This window comes from Triturus cristatus, chromosome 3_1 (genome assembly GCF_964204655.1).
Source record: "Triturus cristatus chromosome 3_1, aTriCri1.1, whole genome shotgun sequence".
Taxonomy (NCBI): Eukaryota; Metazoa; Chordata; class Amphibia; order Caudata; family Salamandridae; genus Triturus; species Triturus cristatus.
This window is the reverse complement of record NC_140583.1, coordinates 381,846,639-381,869,473: the sequence shown is the minus strand read 5'-3', so window position 1 is coordinate 381,869,473 and position 22,835 is coordinate 381,846,639. Positions and strand designations below refer to the sequence as shown.

Here is a 22,835-nt window from a genome sequence, read left to right as displayed (position 1 = left end):
TTCAGAACTCTGATTGAGTGGGGCGAATACGTATTTATACATGAATTGCTAATAAAATAAATGTGCGCAAATGCTACTATACACAAATAACACAGGGGCCGATTCACAGAACTCTGAGATAAAATCCTAAACTTACTACTTTTGGTATTCACAAAAGGCTTTAGTAGTAGTAAAGTTCGGACTCCTAACTTTACTACTACTAAACTGAGTCAAAATCCTAACTTTAAGACATTCGGTATTCACAAAAGGCATTTAGAAGTACTAAAGTTAGGATTTGTCTCAGTTTAGTAGTAGTAAAGTTAGGAGTCCTAACTTTATTACTACTAAGGGGCCCGATTCCGATAGCCGGTCGGACAGCTGTCCGTAGCCTTACCGTGCGACCAACACGTACCCGGAGCCGGTCTGTCCTGTAGAGTAAGTATTTTATTTATTTTATTTATAGATTTATATCGCGCTAGAATCGACTCTTGGAGAGTATCTCTGCGCATAAAAGGAAAAGATCTTTACCGCTACAGGAGGCGAATGATACCATTCAGCTCAACTTGACCATATACTCCTAAAATGATGGAAAGTTACTATAACAAAAACGTTTTAAGCTTTTTCCTAAAGACCAGGAATTCTGAGCATTGCCTGAGCTCAAACGGTAGACTGTTCCATATTGTTGGGCCTACCACTGATAGGGCTTTCCCGCCCTGTCTGCTCCTCTTAATGGTGGGTACTTTGAGTAAGAGTTGGTTGCTGGACCTAAGAATTCGAATAGGGTTGTAAGGAATGAATTTGTCTCTCCAATGGGAGGGTCCGGATCCATGTATGGTTCTGTGAATAAGGCAGCATGTCTTAAAAGTAATCCTCTTATGGATTGGGAGCCAGTGTAGACTGTCGAGGAGTGGTTTGGAAGGAGTTCTTGGGGGGGCATTCAGCACAAGTCTCGCCGCAGTGTTCTGAATCACCTGGAGTTTTTCTAAGACTCCCTGGTTAGCTGACAATAGGAGCCCATTGCAATAATCCAGGCGACTCAGCACTAAAGCCTGTACCAAGGTTTTCCTAGTGTAATCAGGTAATAGTGGGAACACTTTGCGTAATAGTCCAATAGCATGAAGACATTGGCTAATCACCCCATTACCATGTTGTTTAAGGGTGAGCTCCTGGTCAAGACGAACCCCTAGGTTTTTTACAACCAGCTTGGGTTCAGGTACTTTACCGAGCTCACTTGGCCACCACTCAGGAGTCCACAGATTTTTAACCTCCCCAAACAGCATTACTTCTGTTTTATTCACATTGCATTGAAGGTAATTGGACCTCATCCAATTCGCAACAGCTTTCATGCCGTCTGAGAAGGCTGTCCTCACTTCGTTGGTAAGATGTTTAAAAGGGAATAAGAGCTGCGTATCATCAGCTTAGGAGACGGGGACAAACCCGAAGTTTCTCAGTATGCTGGCCAGGGGTGCCACATAGATGTTAAAAAGAGTGGGGCTTAGACAGGAGCCCTGTGGCACCCCCTTGGTAATATAAGTTTCTTTTGACCGGAATGGGCCCATGCTGACAGTATGGGTGCGGTCAGATAGAAAGCCAGGTTAACGCTAAGCTCTCAATCCCAATAGCGGCCAGACGCTCGATTAAGATTTTATGAGATATAGTATCGAACGCCGCCGATAAATCCAACAGTACCAGAATCACCGAGAACCCTCGGTCCTGATACATGTGAAGATCGTCTGTCACAGATAGCAAGGCAGATTCAGTGCTGTGTTTGGGTCTAAAGCCAAACTGAGAACTATCTAACAGACCAAATTGTTCAATGTAATGTGAGATCTGTTTATTGACATGTTTCTCTATCACCTATGATGCGCATAACTGCCAAAAACACGACCGACACGTAGGCTGTGATTCAAGCTCCATTCTCCGTCCGAGCCGTAACTCCTAACACTGAACCGAGTCGCCAGGAAGCAGTATCCCTAGCAGTTTCTGGCATGAAAAGTATGATGCGTGCTTCCTACGCGCCGGACGGGTCGTCACGTACGGCACGTCACAGCATCTGGAAAACAAGCATATCAGCTACGATTCGCACCACAACTCAATACACGGCTACGAGACGGACCAGCTTGCAGCGGGTAAGAGATGGAGCAACAAGCAGCGTGTACGACACGAACACATCATGAATCCCATCGTGCAGGTCATACCAGTACTCTACATCTATGACTGGATCAGGAACCGACATCAACAGCGCAGGCGGTAAGTCAGACACCTACCACATAAACAAACGACACGTACCCGCAAAATGGTACACACACACAGGGGATCCACATCCTGGCCACTAACAACAGCCCACCATAGGGGTTGCATGGCCAGCACCACTAACACCCCCAGCCATAGGGCTTATGTTGCCCATCACTACAGCCGCCCCCAGCCATAGGGCTTATTTTGCCCATCACCCCTGACATCCCCAGCCATAGGGTTTATGTTACCCATCACCACAGCTACCCCCAGCAATAGGGCTGATGTTGCCCAACACCCCTGCCACCCCCACTCACAGGGGACCTGTTGCCCATCACCCCTGCCACCCTCACCCATAGGGCTGATGTTGCCCATCACCCTGCCACCCCCACTCACAGGGGACCTGTTGCCCATCACCCCTGCAACCCCCACCCATAGGGCTGATGTTGCCCATCACCCCTGTCACCCCCACTCACAGGGGACCTGTTGCCCATCACCCCTGCCACCCCCACCCATAGGGCTGATGTTGCCCATCACCCCTGCCACCCCCACTCACAGGGGACCTGTTGCCCATCACTACTGCTACCCCCACCCATAGGGCTGGTGTTGCCCATCACCCCTGCACCCCCACTCACAGGGGACCTGTTGCCCATCACCCCTGCCACCCCCACCCATATGGCTGATGTTGCCTATCACCCCTGCCACCCCCACTCACAGGGGACATGTTGCCCATCACCCCTGCCTCCCCCACCCATAGGATGGGTGGTGCGCAACACATCCAGCATACTCCAACATCAGGTATGTCCGCAAAATAATCCCCCCTAACATCATGTCAACAGTGTGTAGTCTGTGACAAATGCCCACAACAGTGATTATGGCTACGAGCATACAATGTAAGTAACAGCACATGTGTGACCAACACATGAGTGTGACATACACAAGGCAAGCATCACCATAGCACTGTGGCAATGTAAAAAGAACACCCCCTCACTGTGTAGAACAGAAATTAAGTGGGGGCTTCCAAAATGCAGCAGATGTTGAGCATTGTGGTGATGGGGACTAAACCCCCCTAATCACAGTGACCAAAAGGTAAGTGTCATCATTGTCAAAGCTGTAAATAACAAACAGCATGTATGATCCCTGCTCACAACACATCAAACACTCCTGGGGCAAACTAGTGGTTGTGTCCCATACACACAGAGATGTGGTGAGGCCAACAGTGCTGTGAAAACATAACACACTCTCGGCCATGTGCAGACAAGCATCACACATGGGGGCTGACAATGCATACAGCGTACAATGACACAACAGCAGAAGTGACCATCACCAAGCATGCACACATCTCGAAAATAGACACACCAATCAAAACAACATGTGTAGACTGTAGGTGTCAGATCCCAAACTCAAATTCCATGCCAGCAATGGCACCTAACAACCAGGATGAATGTGCACAATGATGTGATATGCCTCACAGGGAGAGCATGCAAAATCACAGAAACAGCATCCAGACAAAGGCCCACAACAGCAATACCAATGCAAACAGGCAAACTCACACTGCACATCTGACACAGAATGTGTGTGTGTGTGTCACAGTATCCCCAACTACAAAACACATGAGGGGGGCAGATCCACAGTGACACAGATGTAGACACAGTGCCATACAAAAGTAAACCATCATTGGGACACCCTCATTGGGCAATCAGGCATTGGGAGATGAGAGGGAGCACAACAGACACATGTGACACAGGCTGGAATGAACACCAACTAACACAGAAAGAGACTGACACACAACAGCACTACCCCCAGGGACCAGACATTGGGATGACACAAGCATGCATGACACCTCCACTGTAATGACAAAGGCAGATGTCGTACAAACTGGGAAACCCAGGCATGTGTCCTGTTCCACAAGCGTATATCACACATACACAAACACAAATCACTCAGCATGGCCCCTCATCCATGGACAAACGGGACCTAAGGGACCATCCATGCAAACATTTACATCAGTCCACCCTCAACAACACACACCCTGAACTGCAACAATGTGCATCTGTGAAGCCCACATGGACAGGTGACATTGCACATGCAGCCATGACAAACACAGGAATGTTGGGAGGAACTAAGGTGCACAGACTCATCACACAAGGACAGTTTGCAACCCTGGGTAATGACAGACATACTGCACAGTATGCGGTACATGGCCATGACGTCAAAGCACACGTAACCTTCAGAATACCTGCCACAGTCCCAGGACAATGCAGAAACCAAGGAGAACCACAAGGCACACATGCTGACACCTGTCAACATTGCAGCCCTGAACCCGACAAGTGGGAGCAGTCACACACACATATACATGACTCAATCACTGAAAGGTACCACCTAGGGACAACTACATGATATTGCGAATAAACAAGTGCCTTGGGGAACCCTGACTGTGTCCCATCTGTGTCTGACAACATCATCACTACTCAGAACTGACAAATCCCAATGATGATACACCAATTAATAGTAGTGTGTCATGCACCCACACATCTGGTAGCCCATGGCAAAGTAGTGGGATGAACACAGTACCACTCAGCAAGCATCAACAACAGGAACATATCAAGGGAACGCTGCCTGTGCATGAAAAGGGATGTGGACACACACACATGCTCATACAACACACACCATGGACCCAGGCTATGTCACAGGAGAACACACTTGAGGGGACCCAACTCCTGTGGAAGCACAGCTGTGCCAAACATATTCACAGCATGTCTCACTCATGTAAGCAGAACACTCGGCCAGTCAGCTATCAGTTACCACACAATGAAGGCTCTGGTCACAACAGCCTGGGTGCGTGAGTCTGCCCCAAGTCATCTGCACATACTCAAAACATATGTCTAGCAAGTTGCACAGAGGACACAGTTGCTCCTATACCAATGATGCCCACACCTCTAGGTCCAGTGGTGATGCGCACAAAGTCTGTGAAATTGACAAATAGGACGTTGGGAAGCACATCATATCTGCATGGGTGCAAGCCACAGATGTGACCATGCAAATGAAATGTACACAGAGATGTCTACAAATAGTTGATCATAACATACAGGTAGCTGCAAAGGATGACATGGATACCCACCAGAATAGGATACATATCTCATGGACCACATGGAGTACCTCACATCAACACATCAGTATTCAACATTGGAAACCAAGCATTACAGGTGCAAGGGCATGTAAAACAACATCAACATAATGTACAGCTAAATCAAGTTCACAGGGATAAAGAAAAAAGCTTTATTCAGCATATTAGAAGTTAAACGTCTGTTCTAACAAAAGGCCAATGGCCAGTCCATGTTCAAATGCCAAGGAGTGACCTAGAGTGACAAATTCAGTTTTTAAAAATCTAAACGTCTGTTAGACAAAAGGCCAATGGCCAGTCCATGTCCAAATGCCAAGGAGTGAACTAGAGTGACAAATTCCAGCATATTAACAGTTAAACGTCTGTTCAAACAAAAGGCCAATGGCCAGTCCATGTCCAAATGCCAAGGAGTGAACTAGAGTGACAACTATCACATGTTGCTTGCCTGCACTGCAAAGGCCCGGGGTCATCCCCTCGGAGGGGCATACATGGGGGCAGGCCAGGCACCGCAGGGACAGGATCAGGGTGCAGCAGAAGGAGGCAGTGAAGAGGTGGTGGATGCAGGCGAGACACTTGCAACTGCAGTGGAGCTGACTGAAGTGGTGGGTGCTGTCACAACTGTGGGGCTCAAGTTAGATGGTGGGGGTGCCGGCACAACTCAAGTGGACAGGTCAGATGGAGTGGATTGGCTCACCACTGCAATGCCCAAGTCAAACGGGGTGGTAGTGGACTCCAAAGCAGTGCCTACATCCATGGGAGTGGAATGGGGGACAGGTGAGGTCAGCAGGGCAGGGGGGACACGGTTCCCACATCAGTGGCACTAACTGTCTGACCAGGTGTGGAGGAGCAAGTGCTAGGGGGGGATGGCCTTAGCATTTTGGGTATGGTGTATCTGTGGGTGGGGGAACCCGGGGCAGGGAGTGGTGGAGGAACCTCTGGAGTGGTGGCCTGGGGGATGGAGGACGGAGACTTTGCCTTGGAGCTGCATGGTGGCAGGGGGGTCTTGCTCTTCTGGCGCTGCGGGGACTTGCGGGTGGGGGTCTCTGCCTGACTGCGCCTGTGGGACGGTGTCCGGGTGTGAGGGGCACTCCCTTCTGTGTGTGGGGACTTCCTCTTACCCTTGTAATCAGGATCTGCAGGGTTGGTGGGGAAGAGGTCAAGGTCACAGAGGAAGAGCTTCTGGGGGGATGGGGTTGCAGGTGAGGCAAGGGAAGGGGGCTGGGAGGGAGAGGTCTCGGAGGACTGCCGAGTGGTTGTGGATGACTGTGTGTATGTCTGCAAACCAGCCCCTGTGAGTGTGGAATCAGTCCCTGTGCTTGTTTGTGTGCACTTCTAGACCTTGGTTTGGCGGTTTCTGTGCTTGGGACAGGTAGGGTGCTAGGAATCATGGGTGGTGCAGGGGTAGGAGGAGTGCGGGACTGTTGGAGAAGGGACACTGCTGCCGTCAGGGAGGAGCCATGGACTGACTGGTCCTCTGTAGGGCAGACATGCCTGGGGAAAGGCCCTCCATGAATGACACCAGTTGTGTCAACAGACCTGTGTGTGCATGGAGGACCTTCAGCATCGAAGTCTGCCCTACATGGATCTGTCGAAGTAAGTCCACAGACTCCTCACTCAGGGCAGCAGGGGACACAGGGGTAGGGGGTGCGGTGCCTGGCACAAAGGAGACATGCTCACGAACACGGGAGCCCACAGGGACCTCTGGGATGGGAGCCGATGGGAGGGGGTGGTGGTGGCGGGGGCGGGGACAGCCTCACTAGCTGGGGGTGGGGGAGGGAGAGTCATCCTCAGAGCTTCTGTGGCCCTCAGTTGGGGGTGATGGTGCTGATGACTCCTTTGTATTGCTCCACTCGCCCTCCGTGCCACTGGATCCACCCGACTCCTCTCCTTCTGTCCCTGTAAGGCTCTGTGGCTCCTCCTGGTCCATGGAGCTGTCCCCTCCTGTGGCCGTGGATGTATCTGGATAGGAATAGGAAGTAAGAGAACAACATCAGTCACCTGCACCGACTGCACACACCACAGTGAGTGCATCACATCACAGGGCAAGCCCTGGCAACATCAGCTGAACACAGCTCAAAGTGCCAACACTGTTTAGGATAAGACAATTGTCATTCTCAACATCAACCATTGCACACATATCCCCCCTTGACTTTCAGACATATGTCCATTGCATGTTGGATGCTAACACCCCAATGTGCCAACATGCACCACCCACACATTAGTTGTACATGCAAGTGAACATGTAGGAGTATGTCACTATACACACAGCACATCTCTTGATACTGACTCAGTACAGGTGTCTGGATGAAGGGATGGGCAGTGACTCATTTAACATGCTAGGGATGCATGCCAGCAATACACACTATGATGTACTCATGTCCTGATGGGCAATGCCACAATGGGGTGCATGGGGCACACTTGAACACAATGCAGGCTCACTCATAGCAAGTTAAAGGCCATGGCACTGGGATGCCCTGAAAGTCAGTAAACACTGTCTCCTGTCACAGGGGCAGGGCATCCAGACAACAACAATATGCACTGACTCACAATCCTAGCTCAGGGGTAAAGCTAACTCTACAGATGACCGGCGCACTTGCCCACCCCATGCAAATAACATATCCAGGACCCAAAAGACCACACATCATGCAAATCATACATACGAGTCTCAGCAAACACAAATCCCTGTACATTAACATATCACAGTCTGCCATGCATGTTACCCAGCTGCATGAAGGACACAGTTGCATACACCATTGTGCGCTGTCAGATGATCACACACCTATATGTCACACAGGTCTTGTCTCTCACAGGCACATCGCAGATGTCTTGCTGACCCTCTGAATCATGGACACCCCAGTTGTATGTAGCAACAAGCCACACCCTAATGACACAGAGGTAGACACCTGAGGGCACATGTCACTAAGCACAACCTGCAATTTTATACACAGGAGTGGGATTACAGGGTGTTCCTAAATGCCCTTGAGGGGGCATGACTGGCCAGGACTAAGTGAAACAGTGTTTGGCCCTGGACAGTAGTCAGGTGGCTAAGCAAGTGTGACATATTTGATATACATACTCCTGAGGCCCAAACATTGGAGTCCCCTGCTGCATGGGTTTGTTTGGAATACCCCAGCCACATGTTGTGAGTCAGACCAGCAATTGGTACACATCTCAAGGGCACACACAGATCACATGTCAGATCTCAGGCATTGTGTAAACAATTGACCCACCCATGAAACACACAACAGATTCACGGGAACGGATGCTGATCGATACCTGAAGCATAGCTGACAGCAGGGACACAGTGCCCTAGTCACACAAGCAACAGACTGAAGGGGCCACACCTGTGGAACAGATGAGGAGGGTGCATCACACAATTGAGGGACCTGAGTTTTGGACTACAAGACCTACGTAATGTGGAGGTGTGACCAGGACAAAAGACTGCTATTTGCATGTCAGACATAGTACACAGATCAGACATGGACTCCCCCCTTCCTGCTACTGTCTGGCCTTCAGCTGCCTATCCAGGTCCGGGAAGACCACGGCCAGGATACGGAGCATGTGGGGAGTCAGGGTCCAGTGTCCACCCCTCCTGCGTGGAGGTGACAGCTTCAGCTGGACTCTAGCTATCCTCCGGGTCCAGCCCCGAAGGTCCTGCCACCTCTTCTGGCAGTTGCGGATCTGGCGCTTGCAGACCCCCACAGAACGAACAGCCTGGGCGATGGTCAGCCAGATCTCCTGCTTCTGGTGGGCATCAACCTGTGAGGAGGACAAAGTGAAAAGTACATTAACACGCATGCCCCACATTTGTTCAGCACACATTTGGATATACATGTCATCATCACAAAGGGAAATAAATTACGCAGGTAGTGTAACCAAGGGGAAGGAGAAATCACATGCATGTCTGACATGTTAACAATGCCTGGATAGTTTAAGCTTGCAATAATGCACTTTAGCAGCAGGAAAACTATTCATTACATGTACCTACACACTTTGGGAGATGAAAGTAGTCAGTGAGAATGCTTGCCACTGGTGTACACACTGCTAGTACTGCTAGTCAGACAACATGCATAGTTAGAAAGGCAGTGGACTGCACACTCACCTGCTCCCCTGGTTTCCCATAGAGCTTTCTGTACTCTGGAAGGAGCCCGTCCAGCAGGGCCTGGTTCTCCTCCTCAGTGAAGGCTGGGGCCCTCTCCAGAGTACGTGCCATAGCAGGAGCCAGAGGGTGCATAGACAGTAGCAGTGGTAGCAGGGATGTGGTCCAGTAGCATGTAGTGCAGGCAAGTGAGCTCCCTGGGGGCCAGCCAGTCTTATATCTGTGCTGCAGAGGCAGACTCTGTGCCATGTGTCCCAAGTTATAGGTCCAACAAGGTTGCATTCTATGAATCTGGCCAATCCATTCAAAAGTACGACTCGTACACGCCTTCCGCATCGTTCAAATCTTCACCTTCATGGAACACTTGAAATTGCAACATTGTTGTAGGCATCCAACTGAATTTCCAGTGCACAACTCGTACAAGTTTTGAATCCACATCCCTCTCCAAGACAGTTCTGTACAACGCGTATTTTGAATATACACATGCACCCGATTCAATGGCCAAGGCGTACAACTGTCTCGGACCATACCTGTCCGACGCGTATGCATGATACTCACCCGCGTCGGACCTCATTGCAGTCAATGGCAAAGTGTACGCACGGCTCGGTCATGAACCGTGCAATGCATACGCATTGTCACCCGCATTGGACCTCATTGCATTCAATGGCAAAGTGTACACATGGCTTGGACATGACCCGTGCAATGCGTACGCATTGTCACCCGCGTTGGACCTCATTGCATTCAATGGCAAAGCGTACGCACGGCTCGGACATGACCTGTGCAATGCGTACGCATTGTCACCCGTGTCGGACCTCATGCATTCAATGACAAAGCGTACGCACGGCTCGGACATGACCCGTGCAATGCATACGCATTGTCACCCGCGTCGGACCTCATTGCATTCAATGGCAAAGCGTATGCATGGCTCGGACATGACCCGTGCAAGGCGTACGCATTGTCACCCGCGTCGGACCTCATTAGTGTGACTATTATACGGATACAACACACATATACTGGCCAGGGACACCTGTGCACACCTACCACACTACAGCATTGGCCACACAGTGTCCCATGGCATGTAAGGCTGCATTCCCTGGGTGTTTGGGGGGCCCACATCTGTTTTTTTGGCCTGCACTTTGTGCAGCCACTCCAAGGCTGTGCACGTGTACATGGGAGCAGAATCCTTTGTGTGTTGTGCACATTACCACTGTGATGTGCAATTGGACAGTAATGGGCATGAGTCATGGCCACAGTGTCAGGTTGGATATGTTTAGGACAGGACACATACACCCTGAGTCCTGAGGGTGATGGCATGTACATCACAGTGAGACATGTAGCCACAATACTGATGTGCACCCACAGTCTGTGTGCATGTTGTGTCTCAGATGTGTCGGATCAAATGTTACCAATGGGTGACAGTCTCCACATCCATCTGGTATATGCATCAACCTTGATGGGGTGTGTGTCTAAGAGGCGTACATGTAGGGCCGGCAGGAACAACAGTGGCCACTACCTGTGGGACTTACGCTTGCCTTGTGGTGTGTACGTGCTACGTCATGTCCATTGCTGTGTTGATATGGCAATACAGGGAGCCTGGGTTTCTGCATGGCAAAGATCTGTGATGCCTGGGAGACATGAGGCCTCAATTTTCACTGTGGTGTGTTTTTGGAACATTGCAGCGGCACATAGGTTGGGTGACACAGCCAGATGATTGGCCATTGCACTACATGGGACTCATGTGGACATGTGGAATTGAGATGTGAGGTGGTGGTCTTGTAGGTGACATATGTGTCCATGACCAACAGCACACACCTCAGTACAATGTGTAATGTCATGAACTAGCATGTGATAGTGATCGGGGTCATGGCCACATGGGTGGATGAACTGACAATCTTCCTTTGTGCATCTCTGTACTACAGGGCACCAGCTGTCCATCGTCCGTTCCCAGACCTTGCAACCATGCAGGAACGAGACTGCATCAGACAGTACCGCTTTACCAGGCCACTGATTGCGGAGTTGGCGGAGCAGTTGGCGCCACATCTGCTACCTGGACGGACATACCCTACAGCACTGACCCCAGAGGTGAAGGTGATGGCAGCCCTGCACTTCTTTGCTACTGGTATCTTCCAGTACACGGTGGCTACTGCTGGAGGAATGTCGCAAACGATGTTTAGTCGGGTGCTAAGCAATGTCTTGGAGGGGATGTTGCAATTCCTCGACCTGTATATCAAGTTCCCAAGCCCAGCTGAACTCCCTGAAATAAAGGATGCCTTTTATACACTGGGGAGGATGCTGAACGTCATCGGATCTATTGATGGGACACATGTTGCCCTGATACCACCACAGGCACATGAGCAGGCATACCGGAACAGGAAGCACTACCATTCGATCAATGCTCTGGTGGTCTGTCTTGCTGACATGTCGATCACACATGTGTGTGCATGGTTCCCTGGTTCTGCGCACGATGCCTACATTATGAGGAGTAGTCGCATTGCAAAGCTGATGCCAGCTCAGCATGTCTGGCTTGTCGGTGTGTACTGACTTTTTCTCAATGTGTGTGTTTGTCAATGTTTTATTCCGCACTTCGACAAAACTCAGCTACTTGTTCATTTTTGTGTGTGTAGGTGACTCCGGATACCCCAACATGCCGTGGTTGCTGACACCCCTCAGGATCCCTGTGACACCAGCCGAGCTGCGCTACAATGAGGCACATGGTCGGAGCAGGAGGGTGATTGAGCCGACATTCGGCATCCTGAAAAGCCGCTTTCGCTGCCTGGACAAGACCGGAGGGGCCCTCCCATATGAGCCTGCAAAGGTGTGTAAGATAATACTTGTCTGCTGCATGCTACACAATATGGCGGTGCGGAAGGAGGTGCCTCTCATCCAGGATGACGATGACGACGACCAACGTCCGGCACCTGTGGAGGATCCCGGCCTGGGCCAAGATGCCAGTGATGATGAAGATGATGGTGATGTCCGCTCTCAGCTCATCAACAACTTCTTTCCCTTGAATGTGAGTTTCCAGGGTTGTTATGTGAATGGATGGAGGTAGCCTGTTGTGTTGTGCCAGCTCTGTTGCTGTCTGAGTGTGTCTGTGTGCCACTTGACTGGATGCATGCTGTGATGTGTCCATTCAGGTGGTGTGTACTCCACAATAGAGTAGTACTGCTAACTAGTGTTTGTGTAGGTGTTTTGCAACATGTTTTGTGCATGTGTATTGCATTTCTCTCCTCTTCTTCTGTGCTTTTGACTGTATCTTGTCTGTCCTTCCCAGGGTACTTTGCCTGTTGTGTGGTCAACTCTGACCCCCAACACCCAGAAGCCAACACCAGTGTGGAAGTTGACAATTCCCATCAACTGATGTACCACACATCCCTGGACTTCCGTTCTCCAACACATTGGGAGCGTGTGTCCACTGTTACGTAGAATTACTGTGCAACTAGTGTGGAATAAACGTGTTGCTGATGTGTAATGAACCTGTGCTCCTCTTTGTTATGTGCGTTGTCTGTCTTCCCACATCTGCTTACCTCACCTGTGGACTTGTTACCACTGTCTGGTCTTGGTGTTGTGTCTGTTTGTGTTTGTGTTGAGGGGGGATGTCTCCCCATACTAATTAGTATGGTCAGGGCAGTCAGTCCTCCTTCCCATCATGAAACATGCTTCCATTATAGGGTGTGCCAGTTGTCTTTCAGGATGTCAGTCAGTGGTGTCCTGCTTCTGATTTGCACACAGGCCCTACCAGGGTCTTGTGCTCCCCACAGCAGGACCCAGTGTCAGCCATCTTGTCAGTCATTTTCCACTCTCTGTGATGTGGGCATGTTTCAGAGAAGGCTTGATGGGCCAATCAGGAGGGGGAGCATTATCTGTGACTACAGGCCCCATCATGCTTTTGTCTACACTCACTTCACCTGCATCCCCACTATTCCTTCCTGACAGTCAGCTGCACTGTGAGGTGGTGTGTTTGTGGTGTCAAACTGTCTGGAAGGGTGTATTTGGCTTAGTGCCACTGGCTTGCTCTATTTGTTTGTAGGTTGGTGCATGTCATGACACAGTTCCCAGTCACTATGAGATGGCAGGTATTGTGTTTGTCTGACTGGCATACGCATCTTGGGCTGATTATCTATTGGTTAGTGTAGCTTTGCTTGCGGTGCATGGTTTCACTGTCCCCTTGCCACACAATCTTGGGTATGTTGTTTGTGTACTCACCAGGCTCTGGGATGTCTGTTAGGCCATGGACGCTCTCTGGTGGTAGGATGTCCCGCACCTTCTCGTCCCAGGTCCTGAAGTAGACTGGTTTGGCAGGAGGGCCACCGCCGGTGCACTGACTCAGGTCGTGATCTTTTTTGATGAGTATCTTGACCCTCCTGCGCACGTCATACCACCTGTTCTGGATGTCGTCCTTTGTGCGCCTTGCTTATGCTTGTGCGTTCACCTTGTCCACAATCCTCGCCCACATCTTGGTTTTCTGTGAGATGGGGGTTCTTTGGACCAATGTACCAAACAAATGTGGCTCTACTCTGATGATGTTGTCTACCAGCACTTTTAACTCACTATCTGTGAACTTTGGATTCTTCTTTGGAGGCATGGTAATGAGTGGTGGTGGTGGGGGATGTGTATGTGAGGGTGCAAATAATGGTGGGTTGGTGTTGGTTTTGCTGGGTGTATGTGTGTGTGCTTTTGTATGAGGTGCTGATGGTGTGTGAGTTGTGTGATTTGTGAGTTGTGAGTGTGTCTGTGGTTGCTGTGTACTGGTGTTTGCTGCTGGCTGTGTCTCCTGTTTGCAAGGGATGATGGTAGTGATTGTAGTCCTTTATATAGTTGGAGTGGTGGGTGTGTCTTTGTCCCATGTTTTTTTTTGGTATTTATTGGCTTTGTCATTGCTTGTTTGATCCTTTTTTTGTCTTTTTTCCTTTGTGTTTTGTAGGCATGAAGGAGACGTTCATGTGACGGAAACAAACGCTGCCGTTGCCTCGTGTGGGCTTCTCCGCCTCGTTCACGCTGCCTGTCTTCTGTGTTTGGTACGCGTCGTTCGCGGCGGTCTCTATTGCTTGTGTGCCGGGTTGCTGTTCGTGTCGGACGTGTGGTTTGTTCTCCGTGCGAGTCGGTCTGGTTTTGCACGCATTGCATCGTACTGCGCAAATCGTACATCGTGGGCACGGGTCGGTCGGCTTCATTCGGGTTCGTGTCGGTCAGTGATATTCCCGTCAGTTTTCCCGCCGGATCACTATTTTCCCTACAGCTCGTTCGTACGGCTTGTATTCCGTAAGTGCCGGTTGTAATTCACACACGTTGCATCGTACTGCACAGGTCGTACGGCGCAGGTCCGTGTTGGTCGGTGTTCGGTCCGGATCCGTGTCGGTCTGTCGGTTCATTTTGCGGCCGGAATCGGAATCGGCCCCTAAATGTCTTTTGTGAATACCAAAAGTAGTAAGTTTAGGATTTTGTCTCAGATTAGTTCTGTGAATCTGCCCCACAATATTGAGAGGATAATTTTTACAGCACCAGAGCACTTTATAATATAAGTAACGGATGATGAAGCACATGCACTTTTTTCTGTATTTTTGCACTTGCACTTTAAACAGTCGGGATGTTTACATATTAAAGTTTAACTATGTTTTAGTTTTTGTTGAAATTAACCACATGAAATATTTTTAGTGATTTGTTCAACAAACAGCAAATAGGAAATGAAATTATGTCTGTTTTTTATAAAGTTTTATTGAATTATTGTAATTCAAATTGTAACTCAAACATACATTCAGGCTACGCTTTAACAATTATAGCGTATTTAGCTTTTGGTTTCTACATAAATTTTAAATACTGTATTTAAACAGCAAAATGTGTTTTATATACACCAACTGTGAAAACTACTGTGACAATATATGAGAAGGGAAAAAGAGAGAAAAAATGTGAAGTCTTCACCTGTTCATGACTGCTTTTACCTGCACTTGTCACTTTAAAAGGGTCAAATGATGCAGCAGCGTTTATCATGTGATCAAGGCCCGTGAGGGCCGAAGCGCGTAATGGCTGAACAAGAATAAACAGAAAATTTGCATGTATAACATGGTCCGTGCCCGTTTGTCTCAAGGACTAAGAAGGAGTAACGGAGTACTTTGATATATATATATATTTATATATGCACAGAGCATTCGTCAGTTTCTCCAAGGAAAAAAATGCACGAACTCCTCTTCGTCGGTAAACACTTTTTATTTGTAAAAGTATTCGAGTCTCCCTTCTGTCATGACGCGTTTCGGCCGACGAACGGCCTGATCACATATATTTATATATATATATATATATGTATATATATATATACGTATATATATATATATATATATGTATATATTATCTACTGGCGGTCGCCAGTAGATAGTTATAGTTAGGACCGTGTTTCCATAGGAAATCCGCAACATTCTATTTGGAATAACTTTGGCGCCGGTCGACGAATCCTCGCGAAATTTTCAAAACTAATGGGGCGCTACGCTCCGCTCCTACCCTGAATGTTTCGGGGGGATTCGTCAAGTGGGGGCTGAGAAAAAAGGGGGGTCCCAAAACGCGTTTTCCCCATGCATTTTCCCATAGGACCTTTAGTCCAAGCTACAGCCCGAACGGCTGAACAGAATTACTTGAAATTTGGCAGAGAGGTAGTCCTCAGGTCAAGGATGTGCCTTTTGTAGGTCTGGTGTAAATCTGTTCAGTAGGTCCTGCGAAAATAGCATTTAAATCAATATATATATCTGTAGGCGCGCTCCGTGCGCTTACCGTAAGCTTACCGTACGCGTACGGTGCCGTGCGCAAGCTCAATTCTGATTGGTGGTTACATGACTGTAAACATTCGAATCGGTCGAAATCAGGAAGTGTCGGCCGCCATTTTCTGTCTCTCGCACTGAGAAACAAAGGTGGGGAACGTGAAAAGGGGGCAACGAAGAGAGTTGCAGACCCCCTAGTGTTTGTCAGGGGGTCCAAAAAGGACCCAAAAGTACGAAAAATACATTTAATAATTTTAAAAAAAAATCGCGGAGTGCGCGTACGGTAAGCTTACTGTACGCGCACGGGAAAAAAAATAAAAAAAATAAATAAAAAAGTAACAATCACAGGGTGTGCGCACAGTGAAAAACTAGAAAAAAAAATAAAAAATAAATACATAACTTAGCATTTAAAAAACCGTACAAATTCACTGAAAAAACCATAGGTTTCACACACGTTATAGTTAGGAATTATCATTTACAAAACCTTGCAAATTCACTTAAAAAAACCATAGGTTTCACACATGTTATAGTTAGCTGTACATTTCACTCGTAAAAAAACAATGAAATTCCACGTTATAGTTAGATCAGGTAACTATAACTTGCGCAACCGCAATCCACAATGTGTAATTTCAGATGTCATCATTGATGTCATGAGTGATGTCACTGACCATGTCATAAGTGATGTAATATGTGACGTCATCAGCAGTTTATTGTGGGCGCGCGAGTTATAGTTACCTGATCTAACTATAACGTGGAATTTCATTGGTTTTTTACGAGTGAAATGTACAGCTAACTATAACATGTGTGAAACCTTTGGTTTTTTAAGTGACTTTGCAAGGTTTTGTAAATGATAATTCCTAACTATAACGTGTGTGAAACCTATGGTTTTTTCAGTGAATATATATATATATGCTTCCAGATCAAAGGAATACTAGGAAACTCCAGTGCTGTTGAAACAGATATACTGAGACCGCTTCCCCAATCGTTTTGCCCGTAGCCTTGGTCACCCGTGAGGAAAAATATTATTTGTAAACTTTGTATATGGCGAAGGAATGTGCAAAGTTTTAACTACACCCTTTGCGATGGTAAGCATAACTTTGACAAAGTTTGATTTTTCCTGGCTGAGTCTGATGCCTCAGTGGTCTAATACATCCACTTCAGAATTCAAGGAGGGTGTGGCTTAGTGGCTAGGACGACCAACCTTGGAGTTGGGGAACGAGGTTTGAGACTGGCGGGAGGTCCAAACATCCTGGGATTCAGGGCAATGTCATTTTATCTTCCCGTGACAAATGCAAAAAAAAAGAAATTAATACCAGGTGTCCGTCTGTAATGCAACTGGTGCTCATGTAAAGCACTCTGATACCTTTGGGTTAAGTGCGCGCTATATTAAAAAAAACTGCAAAAAAAAAAAACTACCCTCATTCATACTTACAGGTTTGAATGCCAGAAGTACACTTTGCCTTGCATTCTTTCGTGGTTGATAAAAAGAGTAACATTCAGTTGGGTAAATAGCTCTTATTTAGGGAGAAGCTTTCCCAAGTAGGCTATGTGAGCTTTGCTAGAGCACAAGGTGCGTTAATTGCTTAAAGCTGGATATCCAAACTAATAAATTGGTAACCCTGCTTCCCACTCTTAGAGCTGCAGATGGGTCAGCTAGAAGCAGTGCACACTTTTTTTTAGCTGGCATGTAGAGCTCTTTCTCATCCTTTACCAGTCTTGCACTCCGCTACCTGGCTAAGTTTAGAAAATGTTTTATTAAATTATGGAGCATTAAACAGTTCACATAAAAAAGATGCTCAAGAAAATACACAGAACGTCCACCATTAAGTCAGGGATGAATCGATGATGCTAAGGAAGCCAAACAAATGCTGAAAATAGCAATCACTCTTAAACTGTTACACACAGAAAGATAGGCCAGTTTTATCTTTGTTTTACACATGCCCCAAGGGGCTGAATCTATTTGTTGTGCTTTTTTGCTGCACACCTTTAGACCATCTGATTAGCCATTAGCCAGTGCTTAATTTGTAGACAAAAAAAAAAAATATATATATATATATATATATATATATATATATATATATATATATATATGCCAATATACTCACCAGGAGGCCACTGCAGCTTGCTACTGACAGCCATTAGCAGCATCAACACAACAGCTAACAATCGCACTCCTACAAGTGTGACAATTCAGGCTATTTCAGGCACCCACATCTGTAAGAATGACCTGGGCCACCAGTGAGCCTGGATTTCTGCTCGCCATCAGTTCTGCATCATAATTGGTGAGCCACCGCTGCTATCTGAATAGTATTTTAATATTCACATACAAGTTTTCTTTGAGTAATATACACCTCTAAGTTGATTTGAGTTTGACAATGAAGTTTCAAGCACTATGTGAATTCTGCATGTGCAGTATATGCTATTTTCAAATAAAGTGCGCAGCAGCTAATTTAAAACTAATATTCTAACCTCTCAAACTGGGCTACTGTAGTGATTTACAATATATGTATGTTTCACTTACCTTGTATAGGAGAACTCAGGTCACACTGTAGCTCCTCTTTTTGTTCCGTTTTTGGCAACATCTGTCCATCAATACCCTCTTTGTCAATGCTGTTGACTAGTGGAGTGTAGGTGGAGACATTTCGCAAGGTTTCCACATGTCTTTGAACTTCTCCAAAAAGAACGGCTTGTATTGCCTCAGCAGCCTGACAAAGGGAAGATATATGCTTATCACAAAGGTACAGATTTATGTTCACATAAGCTTGCACTTTATTTTTGTAAGAACACTAAATGTTAGGCATTTAATGAATTTTAAGTTTATTCAGGTCTGACAAATATGAATATTTAAATACTGTCTCCTACAAGAATAATGTGCTCAACACACCCCACACAGGAATCCTTGGCATTGTAAACCTTTGCATTGCCAAGTATAATAGCACTTGTGAAAATAAATGACGAAACAAACATATTTGAAAGAAAATTGGCTATTAGCTGTGCAGGATATGAGACCTACCCAAGTAGCACCCTTCACTAAAATGTATATATATATAATATCTACTGGCGGTCGCCAGTAGATAGTTATAGTTAGGACCGTGTTTCCATAGGAAATCTCAAAATTCTATTTTGAATAACTTTGGCGCCGATTGACGAATCTTCGCGAAATTTTCAAAACTAATGGGGCGCTCAGCTCAGCTCCTACCCTGTAAGTCTCGGGGGGATTCGTCAAGCGGGGGTCGAGAAAAAGGGGGGGTCCCAAAACACGTTTTCCCCATGCATTTTTCCATAGGACCTTTAGTCGCAGCTACAGCCCGAACGGCTGAACAGAATTACGTGAAATTTGGCAGCGAGGTAGCCATAAGGTCAAGGAAGTGCCTTTTGCAGGTCTGGTGTAAATCTGTTCAGTATTTCCTGAGAAAATAGCATTTAAAAGCATATCAATATCTATACGCGCGCACCGTGCGCGCACGGTGCGTGCACCCTGCCGTGCGCGAGCGCAATTCTGATTGGTTGTTAGATGTCGGTAAACATTCAAATCGGTCGAAACAAGGAAGTGTCGGCCGCCATTTTGTCTCTCGCAGTCTGAGGGGGTGAAAAAAAAAGGTGGAGAACGTGAAAAGGGGGCAGAGTGGACAGTTCCTGACCCCCTAGCCTTGGTCAGGCACTGTGCGCGCACGGTGAAAAACCTGAAAAAAAAAAAAATTAATAAATACATAACTTAGCATTTAAAAAACCGTACAAATTCACTGAGAAAACCATAGGTTTCACACACGTTATAGTTACGAATTAGCATTTAAAAAACCTTGCAAATTCACTTAAAAAACCATAGGTTTCACACATGTTATAGTTAGCTGGACATTTCACTCGTAAAAAACCAATGAAATTCCCCCATTATAGTTAGTGCAGGCAACTATAACTCACGCGACCGCAATCCTCTGCTGATGACGTCAGATATTACATCACTGATGACATATGTGTCTTTATGAAAAATAAATATTTGTAATATATGTATAGCTAAAGATTAATGGAAGAAGACATGGGTAAATAAGTGTCTAAATACAGTGATGTAATATCTGACGTCATCAGCAGAGGATTGCGGTCGCGTGAGTTATAGTTGCCTGCACTAACTATAACGGGGGGATTTCATTGGTTTTTTACGAGTGAAATGTCCAGCTAACTATAACATGTGTGAAACCTATAGTTTTTTAAGTGAATATATATATATATATTCACTGAAAAAAACATAGGTTTCAGGGGCGTTATAGTTAGCTGGACTTTTCACTCGTACAAAACCATTGAAATTCCCCCGTTATAGTTAGTTCAGCTAACTATAACTCAGGCGCCCGCAATGCACTGCTGATGACGTCACATATTACATCACTCATGACATGGTCAGTGACATCACTCATGACATCAATGATGACATTTCAAATGACATCACTGATTACATCATCCAGTAAATGTGTGTTTTTCTGAAAATTACATATGTTTTATATCCTCCATGGTCCTTTGTGCGTGCCCCTGCACCCTCCTTCTTGCCCATCATAGCCATTGTGCTGCCACTAACCCTCCCGCTTGCCATGCATGGTCTTCTGCACTGCCATGGCCCCTCCCACCTTCCCTGTGTGGTCAGCTAGCAGCCCCTGACCCCCTCCCACCTTCCCTCCATGGTCTGTGTGTATGCCACCATAGTCTCATTGTTGCTCTCCATGGTGTGTCTTGTTTCTAGTGCCCATCCTGCCTGACCTCCATGGTCATCTTGCTGCTCCTGCCCTGCCACCTTGCCCCCAGCCCTCTGCTTCCATGTGCAGACCCCCTATTCCCTCCCTCCTGGCTTGTCTGTTCCATTGTAATGCCCCTGATCCGTCCCTCCTGCCCTTTATGGTCTGTTATGCTGCAGCTCTCTCTCCTGTCTGTCCATTATGGTCAGCTAGCTACCATTGCCTCTTTCCCATCTGTTCTCTGTTGTCCATGTGCATGGTCCTGTCCCGTCCCTATTGCTTTCTATGGATTGTTTTGCTGCACTCGCGTCCTGCATGCGCTGTGTGGTGTATTGTGCTGCTGCAAACCCTGATGCCTGCCCTGTAGGGTCAGTTTGGTGCACCTCTCCATGTCCCTCCTGTCCTCTGTTATCCGAGTCCATGTCCCTACCCCAATTCCTCCTGCCTATCATGATTCAATGTACCATACTTGCGAACATTTTGAACTTGGTAAGAGGGAGATTTTGAAAAGAAACTGGGGTATTGATTTTCCCCTTTGAGTTACATTGAAAAAGAGGAGATTCTAGACAGGAGACAGATCAAATAAAGCCCATTTGAGCTTAAAAACATTGGACGTTTCCTGGCTGAAACGGGTCTGTTGGCATGTATGGTTGTACTACCACTGCCTCTTCCTTCTGCCCACAATGGTCTAATATATTGCCACAGCCTCTCTTGCCAGTCCTGTATTGTTGGTTTATTGCCCCTGCCCCCCTTTCCACTGCCCTCCATAGTCTGTTGTGCTGCCACTGCCCTTCCTGTCTGCCCAGTGTGGTCAAATTGTTGCCTCTGCACTCTCCTACCTACCTTCAATTTTCAGAGTCCGTGCCCCTGGCCTCTGCCTCTCAACAGTATCCCAATGAACAACTAGATTGCTAACATTCTATATTCATTACAAAAGTGTGGAACGCCTGGCGTCATCTTGATGTAATCAAAACTGTAATACCTAGAGTATTTCCTTTAGAAATTACATATATGAGAGGGTCTTATTTGCATCAAAATTATGGTTAGTGCTCTAAAAAACTAAAATGAGGACATATTTTCTGAGTTTTCAAATAGCGACAAAGAACTTTTAAATTATTTGTAATCTTTATGTTTTTTTATCCAGTTGACCACTTGATTCAATGTTGCACCTTGGCGAGAGGATGTGGTCCACCCTCACGATGACCAAGCAAGTCAACGCAGTCTCAGCATCCTGCTTCAACACCCTGCGCATACTCCGAAAAATCTTCAGATGGATCCCCACCGCAACCAGGAAGACGGTTATCCAGGCCCTTGTCACCAGCCGCCTGGACTACGGAAACACCCTCTATGCCGGAACCACAGCCAAGCTCCAGAAAAGACTACAGCGCATACAGAACGCCTCGGCAAGACTCATCCTGGACATCCCCCGCCACAGCCACATCTCTGCCCATCTGAAAGATCTGCACTGGCTCCCCGTCAGCAAAATAATCACATTCCGACTCCTCACCCACGCACACAAGGCTCTCCACAACGCGGGCCCCAGGTACCTCAACAACCGACTCACATTCTACACACCAACCTGCCAGCTCCGCTCCGCCAGCCTCGCCCTCGCCACCATCCCACAAATTCGCAAAGCCACCGCCGGAGGAAGATCCTTCTCCTATCTGGCAGCCAAGACATGGAACTCCCTCCCCACCCACCTCCGGCTGACCCAGGACCATTTCGCCTTCAGGAAACAACTCAAGACCTGGCTGTTCGAGCAGTAGCGACCCCCCTCCCCCAGCGCCTTGAGACCCTTACGGGTGAGTAGCGCGCTCTACAAATTCCTTGATTGATTGATTGATTGACTTCCAGAGCTGCAGACTTTGCAACTGGGGAACCAGGTTGGAGTTTCTGCTTCAGCTCAACATTCTGTGATTGTGGTCAAATCACTTAAT

General features: G+C 47.3%; 1 protein-coding gene across 4 annotated transcripts in view; it reads right to left on the bottom strand.

Annotated features, from left to right (window-relative positions):
- The window catches only part of WDR72 (WD repeat domain 72), a 1,103,881-nt gene that overhangs the window by 312,150 nt on the left and 768,896 nt on the right, over positions 1–22,835 (bottom strand). For all 4 annotated transcript variants that reach the window (XM_085644161.1, XM_085644164.1, XM_085644162.1 and 1 more), the window contains exon 18: positions 18,702–18,885. In XM_085644161.1, the coding sequence (XP_085500287.1) occupies positions 18,702–18,885 (184 nt within the window). The remainder of the gene's footprint in view (positions 1–18,701; positions 18,886–22,835) is intronic.